Genomic DNA, 25,157 nt, shown 5'->3' on the forward strand with positions numbered 1-25,157 from the left:
TTGGGGATCCTCCTGCCTCAGCGTTAGAGTACCTGGGAGGGCAGAACTGTGCCATCATGAGCAGCTCTAACTTTTATTTTGTTCACCAGAACTAGGAAGTTAGAAAAGACAGGAGCATGGCATACCTTCCTAAGATCCTCTGCACAGCTTGTTTAATGACAGTGACCAACTCTGTCAGGCCTATCAATGGAAAAGCAAAATTAAAAAGAAAACAGAGCCTTGTTCACTTAAAACCTCTCTCTACAATATAAACGTGCTTCATGCAGACTGGAATCTTACCATCTCCAAGGAGGTGTTGAATACTTGATAAATACTGTTGCTGTACATCTGGGGGAGCTAGGATGCTCTGTGTAGAACAGAAACAGAGTTAAAGGAGCCTCTAAAGGAAAACACTCTTTAACACACCCCAAGAGCCCACTTTCCAAAGACAACCATCATAACATTACAGTCAGTCATCAATATACAAGTCTGAGTGTCAGAGCTGATTAATATTCAGAGTACTCAAAATAGGTACATTTAGTTAAACACTGAACCTCTTGAAAGACAAAGCAGCGTGCACTCAGGTCTGTTAAACTTACAGTGCCATTTTTGCCAACTGTTGCATTATCCAGGTAAATATATCCACCAATTATGTTCAGCTGGACTCGCAAAAGAACCACCAGCATACATGTGCTGTACACAGCTACAATACTTCTTGTGAAACCTTCAGAGAGAAGAGAAACCCTTTGGCATTGTGACTAAAACACCAATAAATGTATAAAATCATGACCTATTTCTCTGACTACTTTTTAATAAGCTAACTTTAGCAACTATAACAGTAAAATGGATCAAGAACAAAAATATATCAATTTAAAATATTTTATACTTAATGGATCTCTTTATAACATACATATAATATTTTAGGTCCCCTTCCCTTCCTCCCCAGTCTTTTGATTTTAAGCAGGGTCTCACTCCCTAGCCGAGGTAGGCCTCAAGCTCAGGATCCTCTTGTCTCAGTGTTGGGATTGCAGGCTAGTGTCATGCTTGGCTAGGGAGGATTTCTCAACTGAAGAACTACTTACAAATATATATTGGACAGAGGAATTATATGTTAGATGCTGGGAAAGCAAAGCAAATTGGGTATGAAACTCTGTTGGTATATGCCTGCCTAGTGTTCACGACGCCCTGAATCTCTCTCCAGCATTGACATGCAGATGGGACAAGTTGTATGAGTAAGCAGATGAGTAAGCTGTATCTTTAGAGCTCTTTAGAGCTAGCTTAGAATTTAGGATAGAGAGTGAAGAACCCCTGCTTTCAGTGACAGGTAAAAGTGAAGGCCAGGAGAGATTTGGATGAGGTAGAGAGGACAGGAAAAAAGAAAGACTTCTCCTCCCAGCAGCCCAGTACAGCATTCAGGGCAGAGAAGGGAGCACAGGTGTCCAGGGGACAAACGGTATGGCCAGCTGAGAAAGTCCCAGGGGACTCAGAAGCAGAGACTACTTCTGGTACCTATGAGGACTGCTAGGATAGAGACAAGAGCAGAAATTAGGGTGTAGAAGCAACGAGTAGGTGTGAAGAAGCGAAGAAAGAAGTTTGAAACAGCTGTTCACAGGGCATGCAAGAAAGGGCAGTAGCCGAACGAAAATGTAGGACATCAAGAAGTTGAAGGTGTCCTCCAACAGGGGAGACATCGTTTGGGAACTATGCTAGCTGAAACGGATGGAGAAACAGGAAAGCCTGCTGGTAGGAAGGTTTGAGACATATATAAAAGGCCTAGGGATGGTCTTTGATTGAAATTTTTATTACTAATGAAATTTTGTGTAAAATATGAAATTAAAGTTGCTATTTGGGTTGGATAAAAAATTCCTTTAAAATATATTTAAAACATAAGCATATACAGTTTTATACCATACCTTAAAACAACAATATCACCACCATCACTAACAAAGTGTTGTCTGGAAACAGACACTGATCCCTTGCTTTATGAATATCTAGATTTAAACCTGACTATTCGGTGAGATAGGGAAAGAAGAGTCATGTACATACTATGATACAAAAAGTTCCTGTTACAAATAGCTCACAGATGTGCTGTCATACAGAACACTCGGGCTTACTTATTATCTTTAGATCCTCCCATATTTCCAGCTTGTTTGAAGGCCTAAAGGGGAAAAAAAATCAGAAAACATGAAAATAATAATCTACATGCTAGTATAACTCTGAACTACATAGAGCTTTATTTTAAGTTAAAATTAAAACAACTCACAAATTTTAAAAATTCAAAGAACATACAAATATTGAAGAAACAAAGACAACAAGATAACAAAACAATAAGCTAACGAGCACCTTTGCTAGTGCACACTCCTCCAATCCCTGCCCTCTGTCTGAGCACACTCAGACCGTCAAGCGAGCCGGGCAGTCTCTCCCCTCTGCGTATCTTCTTGCATAGACTCAAGTAGATCCTTAGCAAAGCTAAGTCACAGCTTGTGTTGCTTACAGTGTCACTCTAAGCACATGACTGACACATACGTTTACAGTGTCACTCTAAGCACATGACTGACACATACGTTTACAGTGTCACTCTAAGCACATGACTGACACATACGTTTACAGTGTCACTCTAAGCACATGATTGACACATACGTTTGGTGCTCAGCAAACTGGAGATATTCTCCCTCCTGCTCTTCAAATCACCACTGGAGGCTTCTCAGGTTGGTTCTTAAATCTTTTTGCTTGAGCCTTTACTCTTTAATTTTAAAAGGGAAAGCTATTCTGAGCTGATCCTGTTCTAAGCCTGCTGCAGATCTGGAACGAACATTTCTTTAAGAGTTCTGGTCCTTGGTGCTTAGGAATGGCAGAGAGCACAACCTTTGACTCTGGATCAGGAACTGTTTCTAATCATTCTCAGTGAGCTAGGCTGCTGCTACCGTTTGGTGTGCTGTTGTCTCAGAGGATTGCATATTAAAGGGTTGGTAATCAGGGTGACACACTGGGAGGTAGGGAAACCTTTACTGAGCTGGAGGGACAGGGAGGTTCTAGGTCACTAAGGACACCTACAGGGCATTTGTAGACCCTGGGCCATCTAGTATTGTTCTTTTTACTTCTTGGCTATTAGGTGACAGCTTGTTCTACTGTGACTGACCCACAAGGACCATCAGAGACCCAGAGCAAATACATCGGCCTGGTCTGGACTGGAAACTTCAAAATTACAAAACGAAGTAAGCCCTGTGAAAAAGACCTGTTGACTATAAGGGGAAAATGACTAATAAGCTGTTAGATATCTATGTAGTGTTTATATGTATACATTTAAAGATAGATATTTAAAGCTTATACCCATAGTTTAATTCAAAGCAAGCTTTATATATGTATTTTGTTTTGTGCACACCAGAAGTCAGTGACAACAACATAGTCATTAGTCTCCTTCTCCCCTGAGTCCAACCACAGTAGTGTGGACTTATGCTGCAATATTCAGACGGGTTAGAGCTTTTACGTTCTATGTAACAGGGATATTCATTTCATTAAGAATATTTAATTATATTTCTGATTTAAAGACATGTGGCATAGTTTCTGTCTTTGTGGTTATACCAAGTTTATTTTACTATAAGTATTTGGTATCACATTTAACAATTAAATCACTTTATAATTACATAAAATATTTACTCAGTTATAAAGCCAAATTGATATAACCTTGTATGTTGAATATCATGTTTCCCTATTCATGGATGATTTAAACATGCTTTCACTTCTGTTGTATTGCTTAATATAAGCATTTTTGTATTTTTCAATATATTTAAAACTGCTCCTTAAATAAATTCAGACATACTACAGAAGCTTTATTTACTAAAAAATAAAATAGTAATGTATCCGGGAGATCGGTCCATAGTAGTACAAGGGCATTACTTATTTAAAAAACATACTGTAGGCCAGCAAAATGATTCAGTAGGTATTAAGACCTGCTGCCAAGTTTAATGATCTTGAATTTATTCCCAGGACCAACATGGTGAAAGCAGAGAGCTAACTGCTGCAAATTATCCTGCTATTAGCACACACAAAATAAATAAATTCAATAAAAATCAATACCAAAAAAAAAAAAAAAACCACCGAAAAGGTGGGTGGTCATGGCACACACCTTTAATAACAACACTTGGGAGGAAGAGGTGGGTGAGTTGGAAAATTCTAGGGCAGCCTAGGCTACGTAGAGAAACCCTATCTTGAAAAACATAAATAAAGTAATAATAAAATAATAAATAAGTAAATGAATGTAATAAAAGCATCTTGAGTGACGTATAGCACCGCACTGTGTGACTGCACTATGTAGAGAGAAGGCAGTATTTTCAGAGCACCTATGTCAAAGAACGATATTCTCACTGCTTTCAATTTGGCATAAATATTTTTATAGAATAGAATGAAAATTATTTACTAGAACACAAAGAAACAAAATATAGGCCAATAATCCTTATTGTAATGGGACATAAATCTGTGTTTCAATAAGAAGTTCAGTTACAGGGTGGACAGGGCTCAGAGGGTGAGAGAACACTATACCTTCCAGAGGCCCTGAGCTTGGGTCTCGGTGGCTCACTGGTGGCTCACACGGGCAGTAATGACAGTTCCAGCTCCATCTGATGCTTTTTCAGGCACCAGTACTCATATGCACATACTACCCACCCCCGTGTAATTAAACAGTGAATTAGACCTTAAAAATTTAGAGTTATTACAATTAAAGCCGAGCCATTACTAGAAGGTAGGAAGTCCTTAGAAGTAATCTGTAAAGGGGCAGACTGGAGCACAGGAACTGGAACCTTATTTCATGTGGGGGACTTGGTGGGTGAGACAGAGTGAACGACCGAGGGAGAACTGCACTGATAATCATCATAAGCAGACTGTGCCTGTAGGTTTAAATCTTCACCTGAGGGTTCAATGTAGCTCAGTGGTACAACCCTTGCCCATTATGTCTGAGGTCCTGGTTCTCAGGATCAGAAAACAAACAAAACAAAATATGTGCATGCGTGTACGTGTGCGTGTGTACATACACACACACACACACACACACACACACACACACACACACACACACACACACACAAAATTATCTTTTCAAGTAATTCTGATTTCAAATCACACAGAACAGGGAAAGTACTATCCGTGTAGATTTTCTTCAAAATAATCTTCAAGTGGATATCTACTTCAGGTTAAACGCGGCTTGTCTCTGTGGTGTCACTGAAATACGAATCTCCCTAAAGCTTAGGTCAGTGCTTGCCAAGCACTCTACTGCTTGTGATGAGGATGTCTGAGGTTCCCTGCCAGATGCCCAAGCAACGATGGCTCCTTTCTGCTATCATGCGCCTGCCGAAACAAAGCTATCAGATCATTTGTTTATCCCTCATCAGTTACAAACAAATGAGTTCAAAAAGAAAACCAGCTCGCCTGGCCGGTTCTATGAAACCAGAGATGACTGGATTATAAAAGCGACTGTCACCTGGTAGGCCTTGTTAGTCTGTTTTATACAAATGTTTTTCAAATGGACACCGATAAATTGCAAAACTAATTACGAAGTACAAGGAAAGCAAGGAAATGACATTAAGGTACATAATTATAAGCACTGAGTGAAGACTACAATTCGTCTTAAACTCTGGAATTTAAGAAATTTACCTTCTTGTGTACTGAGTTAAGTTTTCACAGGATTTTGCAAAATCAATCCTTTTCTTTTCTTTTTTTTTTTTTTTTTTTTTTTTTTTGGTTCTTTTTTTCGGAGCTGGGGACCGAACCCAGGGCCTTGCACTTCCTAGGCAAGCGCTCTACCACTGAGCTAAATCCCCAAAAAATCAACCCTTTTCTAAACTCCTGTATTTTCTTTTAGAATTTATTTTACCCTGGAATTAATATGTTTGAATTGTTCTATGTTTAACCAATTTCCCTTTGCTTGTCAATTCAATGCCTTAAGCCGAAATGTATTTTATTAGGTTTTCGTTTGTCTGTTTCCTAGTGCTGGAGACTGAGTTGAAGGCCTGAAGAGGCGAAGAGCAGCTCTCCTAAGCGTCTGGAGTGGAGATCTTTGTGGAGACGCCTGCTGAAGAGGAGGAAAGTCACCACGCTCACCTGCTATCCTTCTGTTGTTTTTTATATAAAAGGCCAACTCAATTTAAATCTGTCTTTGCCTCTTAATAAGACTAACGTCTAAGACAATCACAGCTGTTTTCTGTCCTTTATTTATGCACATTCAAGCAGTAATTAGTTGCTTTTTGCCTGTGATTTATTTGTTCATATATCTTCTTATATAATTATACATAGTAATTTATAAGCCATACTTTACATCTGTAAAGTGGAGATTAAATTCAGTCTATTTCTAAGAATGACAAATCACCTGCCACTGGTATTCTATTTGAATCAGATAAAAAGTTTTAATATATGCTCATTATTATTTTGGGAAGCATTCTCTGAGCTAAGTGGCAAAATGTTTAACTCATGTGAGTCCAATCTCAGGATTATAGAACAGAAGACAAAAGTCCACAAGTTTGCTGCCTAACCTGCCTCAGTACTTAGTTTCTGCTTGCAAAATCCAGATGATAACATCTGGCTCACTGATATATTGTGAAAATCACATGAGAGCACGCAGGTGTGGAAGGCTCCTAGCACCAGGATTGCCACAGAATTGCAAATAGTACTTTCTGCCTTGCTACTTGAGGCCATTATAGTCAAGAAAATATTTCAGATAAACCACTTGATTAAGATTTACTTGGTTTGGGAGTGTAACTCAGTGGTGAGCATGGACATGTATAGGTTCCTGGAGTTCCCTCCTCACCTGTGTCTCTCTCCTCTCACTGTCCTTTCTCTTCCTTCCTTCCTCCCTCCCTCCCTCCCTCCCTTCTTCCCTTCCAGCCATAAAATTTACTTATTGAAATCACCACTGTCCATATTTTGGACATTATCCAAAGCAGCAGTCATTTGTTACTGGAACGCTCCTCAGCGTAGTACAGAATTTAATTTCTGATGCCTATGTGCAAGACACACACCACACATTAAGTTATGTACGCAGGTGGTGCTCTCTGAACTGCCCCAATAACCTATCAGTATCATAGCTCATGTTATACTGTCTATCATCAGCCACTTACTTATAGAGTCATGGTCCTTCTCTAAAACACTCTCCTACACTGCTAGCACTATGAGAGGTGCAATATTGAACAGAAAGATTTTTAGTTTTAGATTTCTGCTGCAGGGATATAGTCTATAAGTACTCAATAATAAACTATTGAGTAATGTAAAATGATAGAAAATATTCACATAAAGACAACACATATTATTGTTCCATATGATTTGCGTAACGAGAGTTTAAATAAAATTAAATATGGATTAAATGACATGTATTTTTAAGTTTTAATTTAAAAATAAGGAAACAGGAATGCATTAAAGTACTTAGCTCATTCTACAACCATTGACAGCATTCCAATAAGCCAAAGAACATAGCGTGCTTTTACCTGTTTTTCAACAAAGCTGTCAGACTCTCCGAGTTGAGCTGCTGCATTAAGGCCTCTCTCAGTGTTGGCAGCATGGACAGCACTGTCCCACAAACAGAAAAAAAAGACACTTACACATGGCATGAACACAGTCATTGAGATATTCATACTGTTTTAGGCTACACAATAGTAATAGCAACTTGCAAGCGTTGGGGGGAACTCTCCAGGGTAGAGGGTTCCAATTATTACTACTAAGTATATACAACCACTACACACCAATAAACCATGTTCTGCTTATGTTAACTGCAACATTATCATATCATAATCAGAGCGATGCAAACAAGAGCAAGAAGAAGACAGGATGGAAAGACTGTCCCTCCTGTTAACAGGGGGCTCTCTGAACTATGGTTTATAGATAACCCCTTTTCCTTTCTTTCTATACTCTCCAAAACTCCAATGTAAATTTATTTCTGATTAAATAAAAACAACCAATTTTATAGTCATACCTTTTGTCTCATATTCATAATTCTAGGAAAATATTGCTTATACTAGAAGACCATGTTTATTATAATAAGCACATAAGTGCGTCCGTCTAAACTTTGAGTGCTCCCAGGTCTGTTTGGGTTTTGCTAATGGCTGTGGCATTACCTGTCACTCCTGGGAAGAATGTGAAGACAAAGGGAGATTCAGGACTCTATGGGGAAAGTATGAACAGAGCCACGGGAGCTACCCCGAGTCTCTACAGGGGGCAGAGGACAAGCACAGGAAGAAATTAAGAGGGGTTTCTAGCATGAGACAAGTAATGATTAAAAAACAAAAAGCACAAACAAAGCAAACCCCAAGAGATCACAAATAGCACCCTCTAAAGGTCAAAGTTGAGTGTACAGCTCTTCTGTCTTGATGAGACAGAAAATCCTATACGGGAAATGTCAGGCTCTCTGCTGCCCAACACTTCACTTCCTCATCTTGCACACCCTGGAGTTGCAGTAAACGACCTCACCCTGCATATTTTAACTTCTTAGACTGTTGAGATCATTAGCTAAAGAAGGGGCTCAAACATGAGAATGTCACCTTGGTATATGTGGCTTGGTATATGTCTAGACAGTCCCTGTATCTGTAGACTTTGCACGTACAGATTCAAACAATTGCAGACTAAAATATTCGAAAATCGTGTCTGTATTGGACATGTGCCTTCTTTTTCCTTGGTATTATCCCCTAAACAGCACACCAACCGCCACTCACATTTTATTACAGTGAATGTACTCTAGAAGTGATTCCAAGTGTACAGACAGGTAACTACAGGCCACTGAAAATGCTATGTCACTTAATGGACTAGTTGAACATCCTCAGATTTTGGAATCAATTTTTCATGACTAATAAGGGGAAAGTGTAAGCTACCTTAGAAACAAACAAATAAAAAGGCCTATATTCAGAAAATGGAGTTCATGGAGAGCTAGTTTGACAATTATGGGGTGTAACAACCTAATTTGAAAAGTCTTTCTGATTATCCTGTTCCCCCAGCCATCTGTATGAACACTGAGCAGATAAACTTCTGTGTCCTCAGCCGTCTGTTCTCTACAACATTTTAAAAAATTCTATTTATTTCACATGTATGTGTGTGCATGCCTGAATGTATATCCATGTACAGTGTATGTGTAGGAGCCAGTGGAGGTCAGAAAAGGTCGTTGCATGCTCTGCTGCTAGAGTTAGACATGATTATGAGCTGCCATGTGGATGCTGGGAACCAAACACAGGTCCTCTGAGTTCTTAACTTCTGAGCCATCTCTCCACCACTATGCTAAACATTTCTGATCCAGACACAGATTGCAGAAGCTGTGTAGGCTGGAACCTGTACTTCCGTTTTCTCATCTGTAAGTTGAAGGTAACTCAGGGCCTGTCCTGTAGGACTGCTGTGGGGATTGAGGTACTTACAACATTTACAAAAGTACTGACTCACTCATGGAAATAGCCTAAGCTACTGTTACCGTTCTTTTTTGGGAGAGCGTTCTAAAGACATAATCTAGAATCTTCTTAGCAAGTAAGAGGCAGGGATGCACTATCTTGACTACCACATAGTATACTGTGATCCTCTACCCAAACCACACAATTCATTACTACAGTCCAATTACTGAAGTTAGTATTTCTAGAAGTCATAATGTACTGTTTGTTCATTACAGTTTATTTTCAGTTTGAATTTCCAATGTTCATTAAATACTATGCATCATTCTGAATCTGTAAAATTGACTCATCACACAAAAAAATTCATCTATCACAGTCCAAAAAACAAAATGTATTTTGTATTCTGAAACTTTATTAGTGATATCAGTTACACAAATAAACATCAGGCCATGTGTAAATGTAATGAGCTTCTCTCCTCAGTCTTCAGTAAATTCTCAGTCAAGAAAGGAAAAGGATAAACCCCTGAAGCATTCCCTCATAAACTGACATTAACCTCTCCTGGATGAAAACTGAAGCCCTCCATGCCGACGGTCTGCCCATCAAAGATTTCTAAGTCAGAGGGCTAATCACATTATTTGCATCCTCTTGTAAATGCATACCAGGAAGTTAGTTTGTCAAGCTTTTTAGAGAACTTGTATTTTACCTTCATGCTATGCTATTTTTAATTGTCTGCAGTCTGGTATCTGCTGAGGGTTGTGGTGGTCACGACATGCGTCAGCTCCACCTTCTAAGAGCAGTGAAATGAAGCAGCAGATTCATTACTGTGTTCACATCTCTTAGCCCATGAGTACTCTTGTGGGAACTCCTCTACCAGGGAACTGGACCTGGTAACTCACCAAGCTTTCTTAGACTGGGAAGAATCATTTCAGGCTTTTAATTTTTTAGACACAGTCTCACTATAGCTGTATTGGAACATGGTTGGCCTTGAACCCATAAAGAACTGTTTGTCTCTGCCTTCTGTTAGTCTCTGGGGCTAAAAGTATGGACCACTGTGCCTGGCTCTGGTATTTCTTACCTCCACTTCTTCCTTCCCCAAGTGTCAGAGACCTTCTTTCCTGTTCCTCCTCCCTCTCTACTATTCTTCATAGGCATTTCCCCCAAGCATTGCTTGTACATCTTCCCATTTGATTCTGGGAGGCGCAATATGACACAGGGTTTTGCCAAAGTGAGAGGTATTTTGAGATCCCAAAAGTGACCTTTTACTATTTTGTGAAAACTTGCACAATCATCTGAAGCAGACTTCACACTCTCTCACCACTCACTGACATGTCCTCAGTAGCACCGCATGTTCAAGGTGATTTTTAAGTCCACGCGCCGAGTGTCTATGTGCCAAGCATCTTATGTGGGGAATCTCACTGTCTTCTCACACACTACTTCTCTACTTTAAACAGGGACTAGCTATATGGCCCTGCTGCCATCAAACAGTCCTCCTGCCTAAGTGTCCCAAGTGCTAGGACGTGGATCAAACTCCAGGGCTTTGTGCGTGCTAGGCAAGCACCATCACCAGCTGAGCTATATCCCGGGTCCTTCACAATACATTTCTGAAGGAAGTTTTATAAAGGTCATTTTACAGGAAGAGCTGAGGTTCAGATTAGCCCAAAGAACACAGATTATACAACTTAAACTGGAAACTGATCTGGTGGTATCAGCCTCCCGAGAGCCCCAGTCATCCTGGCTGTGCGCATGCGCTGTCATTATGGCCAGTACTTCTGAATAGGGTTTCACAGAACCCTATATAAACCCAAAAATAAACTCGCATATAGCTGTGAACTTATCTTCTCTTTGACCTTAGCTTTTCCTCTATAACGTGAGGTAAGTGAGCTAGCAATAAGGTCCTCTCGGATCTAGAGAAAAGCCTACTCGTAGAGCGGAATGAGATACACTGAGCTTTGTAAATTCCCTCTAAGGTAGCCTTTAAAGAAATGTCAGAGAGAAAAAAACAGGCTTTAAACAGTAGAAGGAGCAGACTTGACGTAGATTTGAGAAACTGGTTTTCCAGGCATCACCCCAGTTAGAACCTAACTCCTTACTCTCTTCAAACTGAGCAGACTGACTGTATTGTGGCCTTTTCCCAGTAGGTTTCTGGCTCTGGTAGTTACATTATTACCATTAATTAAGTGATTGAGCAGACACTGTCGCGGAATGCTTATGTCCTACAGTGTCCTGCTGGAGACCTAATAGGCTTTGGGCTCTGTGCTGTGACCTACGAGGCCGCATGGGTGGGTCAGGCCTTTCTCCACAGCTTTGCTTCCTAGCACTCATCTGCTTTCCCTTGCTGCAGTGCCTGTGTGCTGTTCTTGTAATGTTTCTAGCATGTTCTCCTCTCAGGCATTTTCTCTCCATATTGTACCATGAGACTTTACAGCACAGGCCATCTGGTCAGAGGCACGAGCCCCCGACCACACTCTGCAGAGGTGTCCACTCCTCCCAGCTTTCCTTTCTGTACTGGGTCCACTGCAGCCTAAGGTTACCTTTGTGCTGTTTGCTGTCTTTCCACTAGAACCTGCTGGAGCTCAGGGGATCTTACTCTGTTTACTGCCTACTCACTCAGGGGCAGGCACTGTGAATATCTGCTGAATGAATGCATAAGTGAGTATTTATACGGCTTTAAAAATTCACGTGGAAATTACATATCTCTGTTAACAGGACTATTGGGTAGGTTTATCACACGTTCCTCATCTTTCCCATACACTGGAGCCTGAGGCTATGAATTAATACAAACCAACAAGCACTTTAACATAGATACATATATGCGTCTGCTTACCTGTCATATTGCAAGTCCTCTGGTTACTTTCAAAATGGTACTGTCGCCGAGCTTGGGCAATGTACTCTGCAGCTTCTCTTTCTTGTATTTCTCTAAGTTTTTTCTGTCCATATTTTCCCAGGATATAGACTCCTAAAAGTCATTTAAAAAACAAAACAAAACAAAACAAAGTAGTATATTAACTGGAGTACTAAAAATTCTAACCAATATTTTAAGCACTTTTGATTAAATCATGAGGTTGATACTAGGGACAAGCTGAAAATACAGTTTCTAAAAGACTTTTATTAAAGAACTGAAAAGGGAAAGGAGATACAGTGTTTACTTATATATTTATTTATTTATTTTACATGCATATAATATATTTTAATATAGCTAGTAAAAAAAGAAGACATTAACAGACAAGAAGCAGAAAGGCATTGGATTTATAAAGTCTGGCAGCATCTTTAATAGTTAATTGAAAATATTCTAAACATTCAGCAACGGAGGGTTATTTAAATAAATTATGATCTGTTCACATAATGGTATCTTATGTAGTTATTAAAAACCACATTGCTAAATAGTTAATGAGTCGAGGAAAGATCTACCTCATACTATTAGGTGATAAAATAACATCCAGGAAGTCTGTGTTTTAATGGAACAGATACACAGAAAAGTACATACTTAATTTCTAAAGTAAGATAAACTGTGATAATTGCGATTGTGTTTGCTTTTCTATATTTTCCATGTTGTCGTCAATGGCCACATAACTTTAAAAATCTCTACAGTAAAAGATTTAAAGGAATGAGAGAAGGGTATATCGTCAGGAAGACATGCATTTATCCACCCCTGTATTAGAAAAACATCTGAGAAAATAAGAAAATATAACTTACGCTGTCTACAAACTACTAATTCAAATGACAAAGGAAACAGGAAGACAGCACCGTAACACAACGGTGTAAAATATGGCAGGGTTGTGTGGTCTTCAGCACAGGATGTAAGGGGGTGCATTTTTGTCATCTACTGGGTGAGTGGCCATTGGTTTTCTTAACTGGGAATCTGATGAGCATTCAGTGTTAAACGTGGTGAGGATGCAGCGGCAGTCGAATCTCCTTTATTTTGGTCAGTTCCACACATGTAACAGCGCACTGAGATCACAGTCACCACTGCCCTGCTCCCCACTCTCACTTCTCTCCACTCCTGTGCTCCACTACTTTCCTCAGGCAGTCCCCCACACAAGATGGCTTGTTTTAACTAACTATCTCGGATTGGCATCAGAGGGTTTACTAAACAGTACAATGGATAGCAGAAGTGGATTCACGGACTATTTCAGTAAGCGTTTAAGAACTTGATGAGCTGAAACATTTTAGTACCATTTCTATAAACATGGACGCAAGGCCTTTTTCCTCAGGGATGGCTTAACCTGGAACCCAGAAAAGTCCTCCAAATCCAACAAGTTACAGCAATGACAGAGTTGCCTTTGTTTTGGGTACATGATTTTGTCATAGTGCCAAAGGTCAGAATTCAACAAGCTTATAGAAGAGGCTGTGTTATTGTTTCATTTTTGTTTGCTAATAAGTATCAATGTGTGCCAGAGCTTGATTTCATTATAAATCCTAGCAGCAAGGGCTCAGAGGGCTAACCATCATTCATTTATCTCCTCTGTCTGGGGCTTATACTATCTCCTAAAAGGCCTCAAGAATTATGCCTAACATAGTTGGATTAGGTCTGTTTCTCACAAGCAAGGACAAGGTAGACATCAGGAGCTGCAAAGCAAATATATCCTAAATTATTTTCACTAAATCAGATGTTGTGGATGATTTAAGATGTTATGTATCTTTAGATGGTTCCATAAAATTGTGTGCTGAATAGGAATAGTATGGTTGTTGTTACTACACATACAAATACATGCATTATAATTAAGCTCCAAGAGCAAAGAGAAATCAATAAATGCTGTTCATTGGCTGTCTTTTCTGTAACATCACAGCAGCACAGCCATTAGAATAAGAGAGGCATATGGGGCTCATGCCCATAAGTCCAGTTGAGGCAGGAGGGCTTTTTACCATTTTGAGGGGAACCTGGGATATACTGTGAGAACCTATTCCCCTTCCCTCACCACAAAGATCCCAAGAGAATGAAGAAACTGACTTAAATTTAGCAAAGTGACCCTCCAACAGGCAATTCTGGTTCACCTAGTTCTGAACATACTGCTTGTACCTTATCTCCATAACATATTACTGAAGGTTACACACACAGTGATTATTATCTCTCAAGTTATGTTGCAAAATGAATCGTTGATGTGACACTCTTTACTTGGTAAGTGCAGTATATTCTAGCTAAAGCTAGAATGGGCTTAATTGTGTGCACTGCTGTCCCGTGCCACAGGCTGATATACTGAACCTGAGAACAAAAGGTCAATACAAAGTGAGATCAGTGGGCCTCAATCCCACACGGCCAGTCCTGAGAGGAAGGTAAAAGGTAGACAGAGATATGTACAAAGGAAAGACAATTTGAAGGCTTCTGGAAGTTCTCTGTGGCTTTCCAGCAGTCAGTATTCAGTTGCAGAAGCCAGTGTGAAACAAGATGGCCACCACATGGCACAGCCTAGTAGGATCCCTTTCACAGGACGGAAGGAACAAACCCACAGACACCTTGATCAGGACTATTAACTTCAAAAGTATAAGATGAATTTTAGTTTTGTAAGTTTCTCACTTGGTAGGTTTCATTATGGAAGCCCTAGAAAAGTCACACATGAAATTGGGCTTAAGTCCTAGACAAACTGTTTTTCTTGAGTTAGCACTGATATTTCGAGTCAAGGTCTAGTTCACTTAGGATCTCATATATAAAAATCACAAACTGACTTCTTCTAATGTTTCTCTAGGAAACACTAATGAAAGAAAGAAAACTGCCATTAGCTAAGACAGACTTAAGACTGCCTCCGCTTCACTGGCAATGTGACGTGAACCAGCCAGCTGGTGAGGTGACTTGGAGCAGGCAGCTTACTCCTCTGCATAGACATCTTTTTCATGTGTAAAATCAAATAGCTGTAAATTTCCTCTGTAGTATAGCTACAATAATCTTCATTATTAGCAATTAAAATATCTACTAAATACCAAAAAAAAAAAAAAGCGAAAATGTTTTGATGTTTCCTTTCATGGCCAGTTAAGCAAAATATCTTTGTATAAATCATTTGTTTTAAAACCATCTCTTAGTTTTGTCTTCCAGGAGAAAAGTTCCTATAGCACAACTACTTTCAATAACAATTTGAAAATAATCCATCAACATTGCTTCCAATCAAGCAGATTCCCAATTTCTAATGTTTGCATTCTATTTCAATCTTTTTTCAGTGCTGAGTAGTGAACTTGTCCATTTGGTGACATCTCCATTTCAGCATTGAGGCGTTCCTGAACTATACTCTACACCTGAAGAAATAGAATCTGAAGGAAGGAGTCTATATTTTTCTGAAGCACTTTAAATGGTTTTCATCCATAGCAAAGACTGAGAAGCAAGTGCACACAGATCCTGCCCGCATTACACACAATGGCATAGTAAGGAAGGCATTCACAGTGTGGATTACTTTATTTCCATGTATGCTCTCCAGACTATAGCCCAGTAGAGTTAGAGTAGGCCTTATTCTTGTTCAAACGGAAAGTCGATAAATGACAAAAAAAAAAAAATCCCTAAAGAGGTTAAAAATTCCAAGGCTTAAGATATAACTCCATGTTCTGTGCTTTTAAAAAATCACCAGATATTAAGTGGGAATCCAGTTCCTCTGTTCTGTGACACTTTCGCTTATCCAGTGGTTTTCAAAGTATGGTCCTGGCATCCCTGGGGTCAGTTTAGGGATCCGTGAGGTCCACAAATATTTGTGTCATACTGAGATGTTGGGACTGGCATCCTGAGTGTTCACTGGAGGATTTTAGTAGCTATTTAATGGGAGGCATCATACATGACTACAGAAGGGATGAGAATTTAGCTTTCTTCAGTTAAGCCAAACTAAAGACCTTTGCAATTGTAAAATAATGCCATTCTTCTCACTAATTTCCAAAAATGTTTCATATTAATATTTAATAGGCTTATTGTTGTTACCTTAAATGAGCTAATACCTTTGGTTTTAACCTTAAATTCTCAAGTAGATATAGAATTCAGGAGGCTGTTGGGGGGGGTGCTCTTAATTTCTAATAGTATAAAGATTTCCCATCAAACAGTTTGAGAACCACTGTTCTTCTCCCGCCTCAAGCGGTCTAACTGTGTGAATGGACAAGCAGCAATTACCATCCGAAATGTAGGGAAGAAGGAATTCTGACTTTAGAAGCCACACAACTCAAAGTTCTGCCTTGCTGTGTTTTTCCAGCACTAAATATCTCTTTTGATCATGCATAATAACACTTTAATCAGCTTCCAAAATGTGTCACTCCTCTTATGAAATCTGCCTCATTTTAAGTAACTCCAGGTTGCTGCATACTACTGGGCTCTGTATTCAACTCTACCGTGGTCTGTAAACAGTATTTTACTTATCTCTTCATTCTTTAAACATTAAACAATCTGCTAAGGCAGAGTAGTAGAGTAATGAATGATAATATGTGTTGGGATCTAACACACTTGGGATTGAATTCTTATTTCCTTATTAGTAACTCAAACTCTTAGCAAGTTTCTTAGGGTGTGGGAACTCTAGTTTCTACATTTAAAATATGGCCAAATAATAAGTATCCTGCTGTCATTTCCAGAAGTTGGAAAGAACTTAGTATGCTGTTCAACATTCAGTGAGTCTCTAATAAATATATGATTAAAAATACATATATTATACCTATTCAATCATACTGTCCCCAGCAGTATAATCACTTAATAAATATTTCTTAAAATGTAGGATAGGAATTTCCTCAAAATACAGAAAAATATGAACTCTGTACAAAAAAAGGTTAAGTTCAGCTATTTCAAAACTTTCTATTTTGCTAAAAACCAACAGTGTTTCCACTACACCTCTGAATCTTTCCCCCTCCCTTTTGTTGTTGTTGTGTTTTGTTTTCTGTTTACCTATTTCTGTTTTTTGAGACAGGGTCTCATTATGAAGCTCTGGGTATTCTGGAACTCACTGTATAGACCACACCTCCACTCAGAGAGCTGCCTGCCTCTGCCTACAAATGCTGGGATTGAGGGTGTGTGCCACCACTCCCAGTTTTTTCCCTTCCTCTTAATCTCCAATTATAAAGCTCTCAATAGAGTTTCAAAAAAAACTTATTACTTAACCACATACTCTTTAATTTCTCCTATGACTATTTCTGATCTGTCATTAACTGCTTCATAAACCATAAGGGTTAGGCTCTCTTCTCTGAAATTGCTAGGGACAATTTTCTTTACTTAGGTAGAGCAAAAATTTTTCTTAATATGTCTTCCATGACACATACGACTTTATCTTCAACATATGTATTCTACAATATGGGTACAATTTATTAGAGAATAGAGGTAATATAAAACATATTTTATCTATAGAATATTTCCTAAGGGTGATTATTAACTATTAGCCATTTGTGCTATACCTTAAAGATATGCAGAACATGGTCATTGCCTTATTAATGATCTAATATTTTAAGTCACTTTATGATATAATTTAAGATATATATATATACATACACACACACATATATATATAGTGATAACATTTCTTAAAACTTAATTTTTTTAAACTTCCTTTTTGTGTTGTTCAAAAGATTCCCTTCTTTAAAGACCTTTAATTATGAACTGAGGGTTGTCTTACCAAGACAAAGGGTTTAAAGCAGTGTGTGTGTGTGTGTGTGTGTGTGTGTGTGTGCTGCTAGTTCCCTGGGATCCAACGCAGTCAGCCTAGGCAAGTGCTCTACCACAATGTTACAATTCCAGCATCATGATATTTTATCCTAGGTGTTTCTAACTTTCCTCTCAGCCAGTGAACTCAACTGTATCACCAAAAAGACAATGACCACAACCTTGCCAGTCCTGGCAACACTGCAGAATAACCCAGTCAAGCATTGTGTTGATACATACTTTGTATTTTAAAATTTGGGAATGGAGACTATCTACTGTATACCTTACAGCAACATGCTGTTTTTAATGTACCTTTAAACACCGCATCAAAGAGCAGACTTAAGCTAATTGCCCTAGAATATTTCGAAACTCGTGTGAAAGGTTGAAAGCAGAGTTGACAAACAGAAAGAAAAATCTATCAGGAAGGCAAAGAAGAGAATTGGAAGGCAATGTATCTATACGAGAATAGTGCTTTGAAAATAAACTTCATTGGGGGTAGATTCCTGAAGGCCCGTGAGGGAAAAAGGACAGGGTCAGAATGAGGGGTAAAGGGCACAGAGAGGGAAGATAAAAGAACTTTTTGACAGTTGGGCCAATCCCTTCGACAAATCCAGAACTACTATCAGGGGGCCCTGTCTGTTTTATGTCACCTGTCACTCCTTTCTGCCAATGGCCCCTTCTAAAACCGTGTTGTCACTCACCTCCAAGGACTGTGCCCAGGAAGATGCATTTCTTTTTGTGACGTTTCAGAAAATTCCACATTGATCTCAGCATCTTCAGACCCCGGGTTGTGTGGGTTGCCTAGGGGAGAGGGACTGGCTCACCAGGAAACCGTGTCTTCCGTCAATCTGGCCCGGATCTCTGGCAGAAGCGAGGTGGCGGCGCTAGGTGCTCTTCAGAAACCCCAAACGTTTCTTTGCGCAGAGGCTGTAGCCAGAGCGGAGGAAGGGGGCGTGGACTACAGCGGAGCAGCAACGCTTACGGTCCCCTAGCCCCGGCTTACTGATCCGGACCTGGGTCCGTCCGCAAATAGCTCCCGGGTGCCTCGCCCTTTTCCGTCTTCCCGGAAGCAAGGGCCCGCGCCCGCCGCGTTCCGCTGTCCTCTTTCCTCCAGTCCCTTGGCCCGGAGTCTCTGAGAGAAGGCGATATGGAAGAGAAAGTGGAGTCCACCACTGTTCCAGACGGCTCGTGCGTGGTGTCCGTACAGGAGACCGAAAAGTGGATGGAGGAGGCGATGCGAATGGTGAGGAACCCGGCAGGTGGATGCCGAGAGTGCAAACTTTCTCCCGGCCACATCCTGACCAGAGTAGTTTGAGCAAATGTGCCTGGCGCGCTTTCTCATCACCATTATATATGGGCTCTCAAAATACCTGAAGCAACAGCTTGTTTTATTCTAGAGGAATTTTCTTTAGCTTTGTCTCATAGTAATTGGAGTTGAGGGAAATTACAGAGACTGTTTGATTGATGTGTAGTATGTATTACAGGGAGCCTTAGCTGCTGCCTGGGGATACGTACTACCCAAATGCCTACCTTCCTTTCCATGTGGACACATATTTTCCACATTATTTTATGGCTTGCTCCCGACGCCCTTGAACATATATAATGGAAGGAAGCTGATGTTTCTGGAAGAGGGTCATATCAAAACATACCCCAGTATAATCCTCACCGATGATGTATTTACGCTTTCTATAGTACTTTTCTCTGCCCTTGTATTTCCTTCCCGCAATCCCTTTAGGATTGCTCATTATGGAGGGCCCTGGTCGTATTTACATGTTTTTCCAAGCTTATTACCCATATTGATGTGCGGCAAGGATATATATGTATGTATGCACAGTCTTTCTGATGCTGGGTTTTCATTCTGTGAACATCATGGAATTTGTTTACATCATTGTGAAGGCCTTAAAAACTAAGCTCAGCCTTTGATGTAGGGATGTTATTTTTGCTTATTCGTTTACAAAATTGAAATTTTCAACGTTTCCTTCTAATGGTTACGGAAGTTCACATTGATAAGAAATTAAAGTCTAGAACATTTAACAAATTATGTAAAAGTTACTTAAAAGCCCTGACCTCAGAGATAGCCCTGCTGATATTTTGTAAGCACCCTTCATATATTTCTGTCCCTGTGAAAACAGAAACATGCTCTCCGCCCCCTCCCCCAAAATAGCATAATTCATTCTTTTTTTTTAATTAACCTTTTTTTTTTTTTTGGTCATTTTTCTCAGAGCCTGGGGTGGGAGGAAGAGAGCCTTTATTCTTCTGTTCTTGAGTTGAGAATTTGTTGGTTTAAGGAAGACCAAGTCGCCATTTCCATTTCAGTGGAAGAGCTTTGACCTCTTCCAAAGAAGGCTAGCTTCTTAAGTTCAAAGCCATGTACCCAGTTAGACCTATTTTGACCCAGCTCTTTTGCATTTGTGACAAGAGAAAGGGACTAACTGGAAGAGTTGGGAGGGGCATTGGAAAATCTGAGATTGGATGTGGGTTTTCAGCTTCGAGTTTTGAACTTGTCAGTAGAGGAAATGCATGCACATTTGTATGTGTATGTGTACTGGGAAGCAATTCCTCTAAATCGACCTCCACAGACCGCTTTCTTTGGGCGTCACTTTCTCTCAACTGCCACTCCATTTGCTCAGCTACTCCCTAGCATCCTGGCCTACAAGTCGTGCCTTATCAATTATGTTCTATGTCTCTTTAAGGTAATCCTGTCACTTCTAGTGAGATAAATTTTGCTGGAAGGAAAAAAAAAAAGAGAGGACCCAGAGGCACTAGGTACCAAGAAGCCCAGTACTCTGTTGACCTGGGAGCAGAGAAAGGCTGCCAAGACAAGCAGTGTTCTGGAGCATGTCGGATGCACTGTGGATAATGCTTTAGGCATTCCCTACCTATGTGCTTCCTACCATGTTGGGGAGTTTTAAAATAAGTTATTATTTGTGCATGTGTATGTGTGGAGAGGGTGCATCTGTGTGTGTGCTCGCATGTGTCTGAGGACTACAGAACAACTTTTGGGAGGAGAGATATTTTTCTCCTTCCACTGTGGGTTCTGGGGATGGGACTCATCCTCACGCCTTCACAGCAAGCCCTGCTGAGCCATCTTGCTGGCCCAGTCTTTGATTCTCTTCTGTATGTTCGGAGCTGCTCTTGGCATTGTATCTCCTGACATCGCATTCAGTGGTCCAGGATGCAGGCTCACCAGAAGCCTTATCGCGCATCCCTCCCTCTTACTACTCCCTCTCCTCCGAACCAAAACTCTGATGAAGGGTCTAGTCAGTGAAGCCGAACGGGTTACTAAAGAGGCTTCGGAGAGAGAGAGCGATGCAAAGAACCCAGCACCTGACACTAATAGTTGTTCCAACTATTAATGGAGTAATGACTTTTATTCCAGATGTCTTAGATGGCTAAGTTATTTGACCTCCCTGCTTTGGTTTCCTTATCCAATGATGCTCAGTGCCCCTATCACATTCGGATTATACACGAAAGGAATTTATAGTTACAAAATGCTCAAAATAGTCCCAGACCAAACCATGCACATGCGTGCATACACACACACACACACACACACACACACACACACACACACACACACACACACACACAGCTAGTTAGATTTTCAACCTATGCATCTTGAGATGTAGACATGGCATTACCTCTTAAGAGTTCTGTTGGGAGGTACAGTGGAACACTGAAAATCTGAGCCCTGGGAAGTCATTTCTTCAAGCCATTGCTTTTCATTTCCGCCGCTCCACCTGAAATTCCTCTGTCTCGGCCTTGACACCACTGACACCGCCTTTCTTTTTGGCCTGCATTTTCCTAGGGTCTTCTACACAGTCAACAGATCTGCCTGACTCTTCATCAGTAGGCTTGCTACATCCTTCTTTAGCTCAGTTACTGACTTTTCCCTTTTACATAATTGTAAGCCACAGGAAACTGCAAAAAGTGTGCACAGAGAGGGCCCAGGCATTCAATGTTCTTCAGTGTCACACCTTGTCTAACTGTTGCTTCACTATCAGAACCAGGGAAATCTCATTGGAAGACTCTGAAGAACTTATTAAAGTCTCATCAGCTTAGTGTGTGTGTGTGTGTGTGTGTGTGTGTGTGTGTGTGTGTGTGTGTGTATGTGTGTGTGTGTGTGTGTGTGTGTGTGTGTGTGTGTGTATGTGTGTGTGTGTGTGTGTGTGTATGCGTGCGTGCAACATGGATCATAGATTTTTGTGAATATTTATTTTTTTAAAAACTTCCAATGTATTTTCCAAGTTGGTGTCATCGTTACATAAAATATCCCTAAATTTCCATGTGTCTCTTAGAATAAAAGTTGTGGGAAAGAGTGACATCCAGTCTGATCATTTTTATGGTATTGATACTCTATGGGATCATATCTACAATCTTAGAGAAGCTTAAAAGAATTAATCAAGTAGAAGTTTATCAAGGCAAAGTATTATAGCCAAATATTTACACATGTTATATATTCTCCCACCTCTTTGCAAATATGGGTATCATCTCTGAGAAGGGGCGGCCTTGGTATTTTAGGAACACTGGTCAAAAGCCATTGATTACTCAGACTTTCGGTGAGAGAAAATGAGGCGCAGGACCTGGGAAGGGAGACATCCCTGAGTTCTCCTTAACACAGACACCCAGCAGAGAACACAGCACATCACAGTCCAAAGACACCAGCGTTGAGACGGGGAAAGCACAGCTGTGTCTGTTTGCCCAGGTCATTGTCCACCCCTCGGTTCCCACTGCGTCTGTTTTTATCCACAGCCTTCTGAGCGCTGAGCGGCACCTCTCAGCTTTTCCACTTTGTGTTTCAGGCCAAAGAAGCACTCGAGAATATTGAAGTTCCTGTCGGCTGCCTCATGGTCTATAACAATGAAGTTGTGGGGAAGGGAAGAAATGAAGTGAATCAAACAAAAAACGTGAGTGGAGCACTGAGAACACAGAAGCATACTATGGCCACGGTGGGGCCAGTTGGCAAGACAAGAGCCAATGTGTCCTCTGGGGCAGTTCCCTGCCCCGCCTCCCGCTTAGTGTGTGTGTGTGTGTGTGTGTGTGTGTGTGTGTGTGTGTGTGTAGGCTGTGGAACAGTTCCTGCTGTCCCCCTCCCATATGTGTGTGTTTGTAGTGTGTGTGCGAACGCTAGTGCGTGTGCATGAAGGATGCAGGTTGAGGTCAAGATGTCTTCCTCTATCACTTTCCACCTGGTATCGTGAGGCAGTGTCCCTCCCTGCACCGGGAGCTCATCAGTTCAGCTCAGCTAGCTGCTAGCAAACCCTAGGGATCCCTGCTTTTCCTGTGTTCTGCACTGGGGTTGTCTATGGAATATATGGCTGTGTTTGGGTAGTCTCATGGGTTTTGGAGAGTCTAGATTCCCGTTCTCTTCCCCTGAAAGCACCTTACTTAAGAAACCATCTCTCCAGCCCTAGATCTTTTCTCTTCCTTTGTAAATTATTATTTTTTTCCCTGATTGGAACAATGATGCAATGACTTTTGTTTTGTTTTAGGTATCAAATTTTCAGAAAAGTTAAAGGAAACTATAAGATCGTAGTAGATAAACTTGCCATTTCTGCATTTGTGACCTTAACCAAAAGCTAACAAAGGGTTACATCTTTGGAATTTCATTATGTTTTCTTTTAACACTTGAGCGAAACAAAAGGACTTTTGTTACATCAGAATATCAGCCCAGAAGAAACTAGTGCACCTTGGTAACATTCAACCTGAAAGTTCACCTTTGCTTTGCAAAGCTTCTGTTTCTTTAAGGTTTTGTTTTGTTTGTTTAAGGGGGTGTCAAAGAAAGGCCTTCAATGTACAAATGGGAGGGTGAAGCATAAAAGGATTACAGTAGAGGAAACATTTTCCTTTTTTTTTTTTTCTTTTTGGTATTCAATCAAACAAGCCCTCCAAGATGAGCTGTCCTCAACCACCTGTGTTTCAGCCTTGATAATTTGGTGTCATTGTGCGCAGACTGGAAAGTTCGTTGTTTCAAACAATGCTTTTTTTTTTTTTTTTTTTTTTTTTTTTTTTTTTTTTTTTAGCAAACAATGCTTCTTAACGGTGACATCCAAGCGGTGTGTCACAGTGGACACATCTGGGAAGTGGAAGTAGGTGAAAGTGCCGTGCAACATTTTATGGTTCTAAAGTACCAGACGGACTTAGGGTAACGTAACAGCAATGTGGTTCTCGTGGACTTTGATCTTTTGTGCTTTGGGAGCACAGAAGAGTTTAATTAATCAGCGCTGGGGCTTTGCGGCCTTTAAAGTTCATCCTTAATGCTTAGCAAAACTCCTGTCAGGTAGGAACCCAGACTCACCAGGCAGGTATGAGGGTATAAAATCATTCAAGGTAGATAGGTGTACTCGTGTTCCCTGGAGAAGATGTTGACAAGTACCTAACGGTTCTGTTTTACATAGTTGCCATGGCACCTGGTTTGTACTCTGTGGTTCAATGGAGTGTGTTTAACATGAGAATTAATGACTGCATTCCCTGTAACTTTCATTTCTTAGACACGTGGGAGCTAAGCAGGGTTACTTCACTGTCCTGTGTCTTGCATAGAATTGCCTCTTGATTACGACATGGAAAGGCCCTGGGCCCCAAGTGAGGAGACCAGAATTCTGCTTTGGGCTAAGATACACCCCCAACTCCTACACACACACCCAGTCTCCTCTCCCTGTGTACTTCCAGTGCATGATTAGACAGCTTACCGTGTGTTTCTTTAGCACTAAGAGCGATTTAACAAAGGAGATTCAGTTAGGTATTTATTGGGAGCTGTGAGGACTCCATTTCTCAGGAATCCCGAATCTTTGCTTTCAGGCCGTGGTTGGAGGAATCTTTAGTGTTAAGTTCTCTTGTATTGGTGCAAAGCCAGAATAGTGCATTCTCCTGTGAAGCCCTTCTGTCCCCGGGTTTAATCACTCAGTCTTCTTCCTGTCTGCCAACACCGATCACAGCGTTGTGGTCCAATGCTGGCCGACGCTTTTCTGACCGTGCTCCAGGTCCCAGGAAAAAAGAGTACCTTTCTCTTCCCCTCACTCAGTGTCCTGCTGGTGGAGGACCAATTCTGATCACATAAAATTTAGTTGGCTCGTATAGGGCTAGGATCCGGTATGACTTGTCGACAAATGCTGTTGTCACTGATACTATAAAGTATCCCATAGAGAATCTGTGGTTTGCATTACGCTATTTCTATTTTTAACTGTTTTGTTGATTTTTTTTTTTAAATTGGTGTGGAAAGTAATGCGTTTCTTGGTGGGAGTTTTCTACAT

The 25,157-nt window shown here is 40.5% G+C and overlaps 2 protein-coding genes across 10 annotated transcripts in view; one reads left to right on the top strand and one right to left on the bottom strand.

Moving 5' to 3' along the window:
* Pex3 (peroxisomal biogenesis factor 3) overlaps positions 1 to 18,764 on the bottom strand; it is a 41,839-nt gene extending 23,075 nt beyond the window's left edge. For 2 of the 3 annotated variants that reach the window (XM_039092495.2, XM_039092487.2), the window contains exons 1-7: positions 18,609 to 18,748; positions 12,151 to 12,282; positions 7,449 to 7,530; positions 2,094 to 2,137; positions 579 to 703; positions 280 to 346; positions 126 to 180 (exon numbers count right to left, since the gene is read on the bottom strand). In XM_039092495.2, coding sequence (XP_038948423.1) covers positions 126 to 180; positions 280 to 346; positions 579 to 703; positions 2,094 to 2,137; positions 7,449 to 7,530; positions 12,151 to 12,282; positions 18,609 to 18,681 — 578 coding nt within the window. In that variant the 5' untranslated portion in view covers positions 18,682 to 18,748. Of the gene's footprint in view, positions 1 to 125; positions 181 to 279; positions 347 to 578; positions 704 to 2,093; positions 2,138 to 7,448; positions 7,531 to 12,150; positions 12,283 to 18,608 lie in introns of all 3 variants that reach the window. The other variant, NM_031350.2, reaches the window with a different exon arrangement.
* Positions 18,765 to 18,964: 200 nt separating this feature from the next.
* Adat2 (adenosine deaminase, tRNA-specific 2) overlaps positions 18,965 to 25,157 on the top strand; it is a 20,697-nt gene continuing 14,504 nt past the window's right edge. For 4 of the 7 annotated variants that reach the window (XR_010054015.1, XR_010054014.1, XM_063265979.1 and 1 more), the window contains exons 1-2: positions 19,017 to 19,150; positions 22,710 to 22,814. Coding sequence is in view for 5 of the 7 variants with exons in the window: in XM_063265979.1 (XP_063122049.1) it covers positions 19,055 to 19,150; positions 22,710 to 22,814 (201 nt within the window). In the remaining 2 variants the exon portion in view is untranslated. 7 annotated transcript variants of the gene reach the window in all.

The sequence above is a fragment of the Rattus norvegicus genome, chromosome 1 (assembly GCF_036323735.1).
Source record: "Rattus norvegicus strain BN/NHsdMcwi chromosome 1, GRCr8, whole genome shotgun sequence".
In the NCBI taxonomy this organism is placed as follows: Eukaryota; Metazoa; Chordata; class Mammalia; order Rodentia; family Muridae; genus Rattus; species Rattus norvegicus.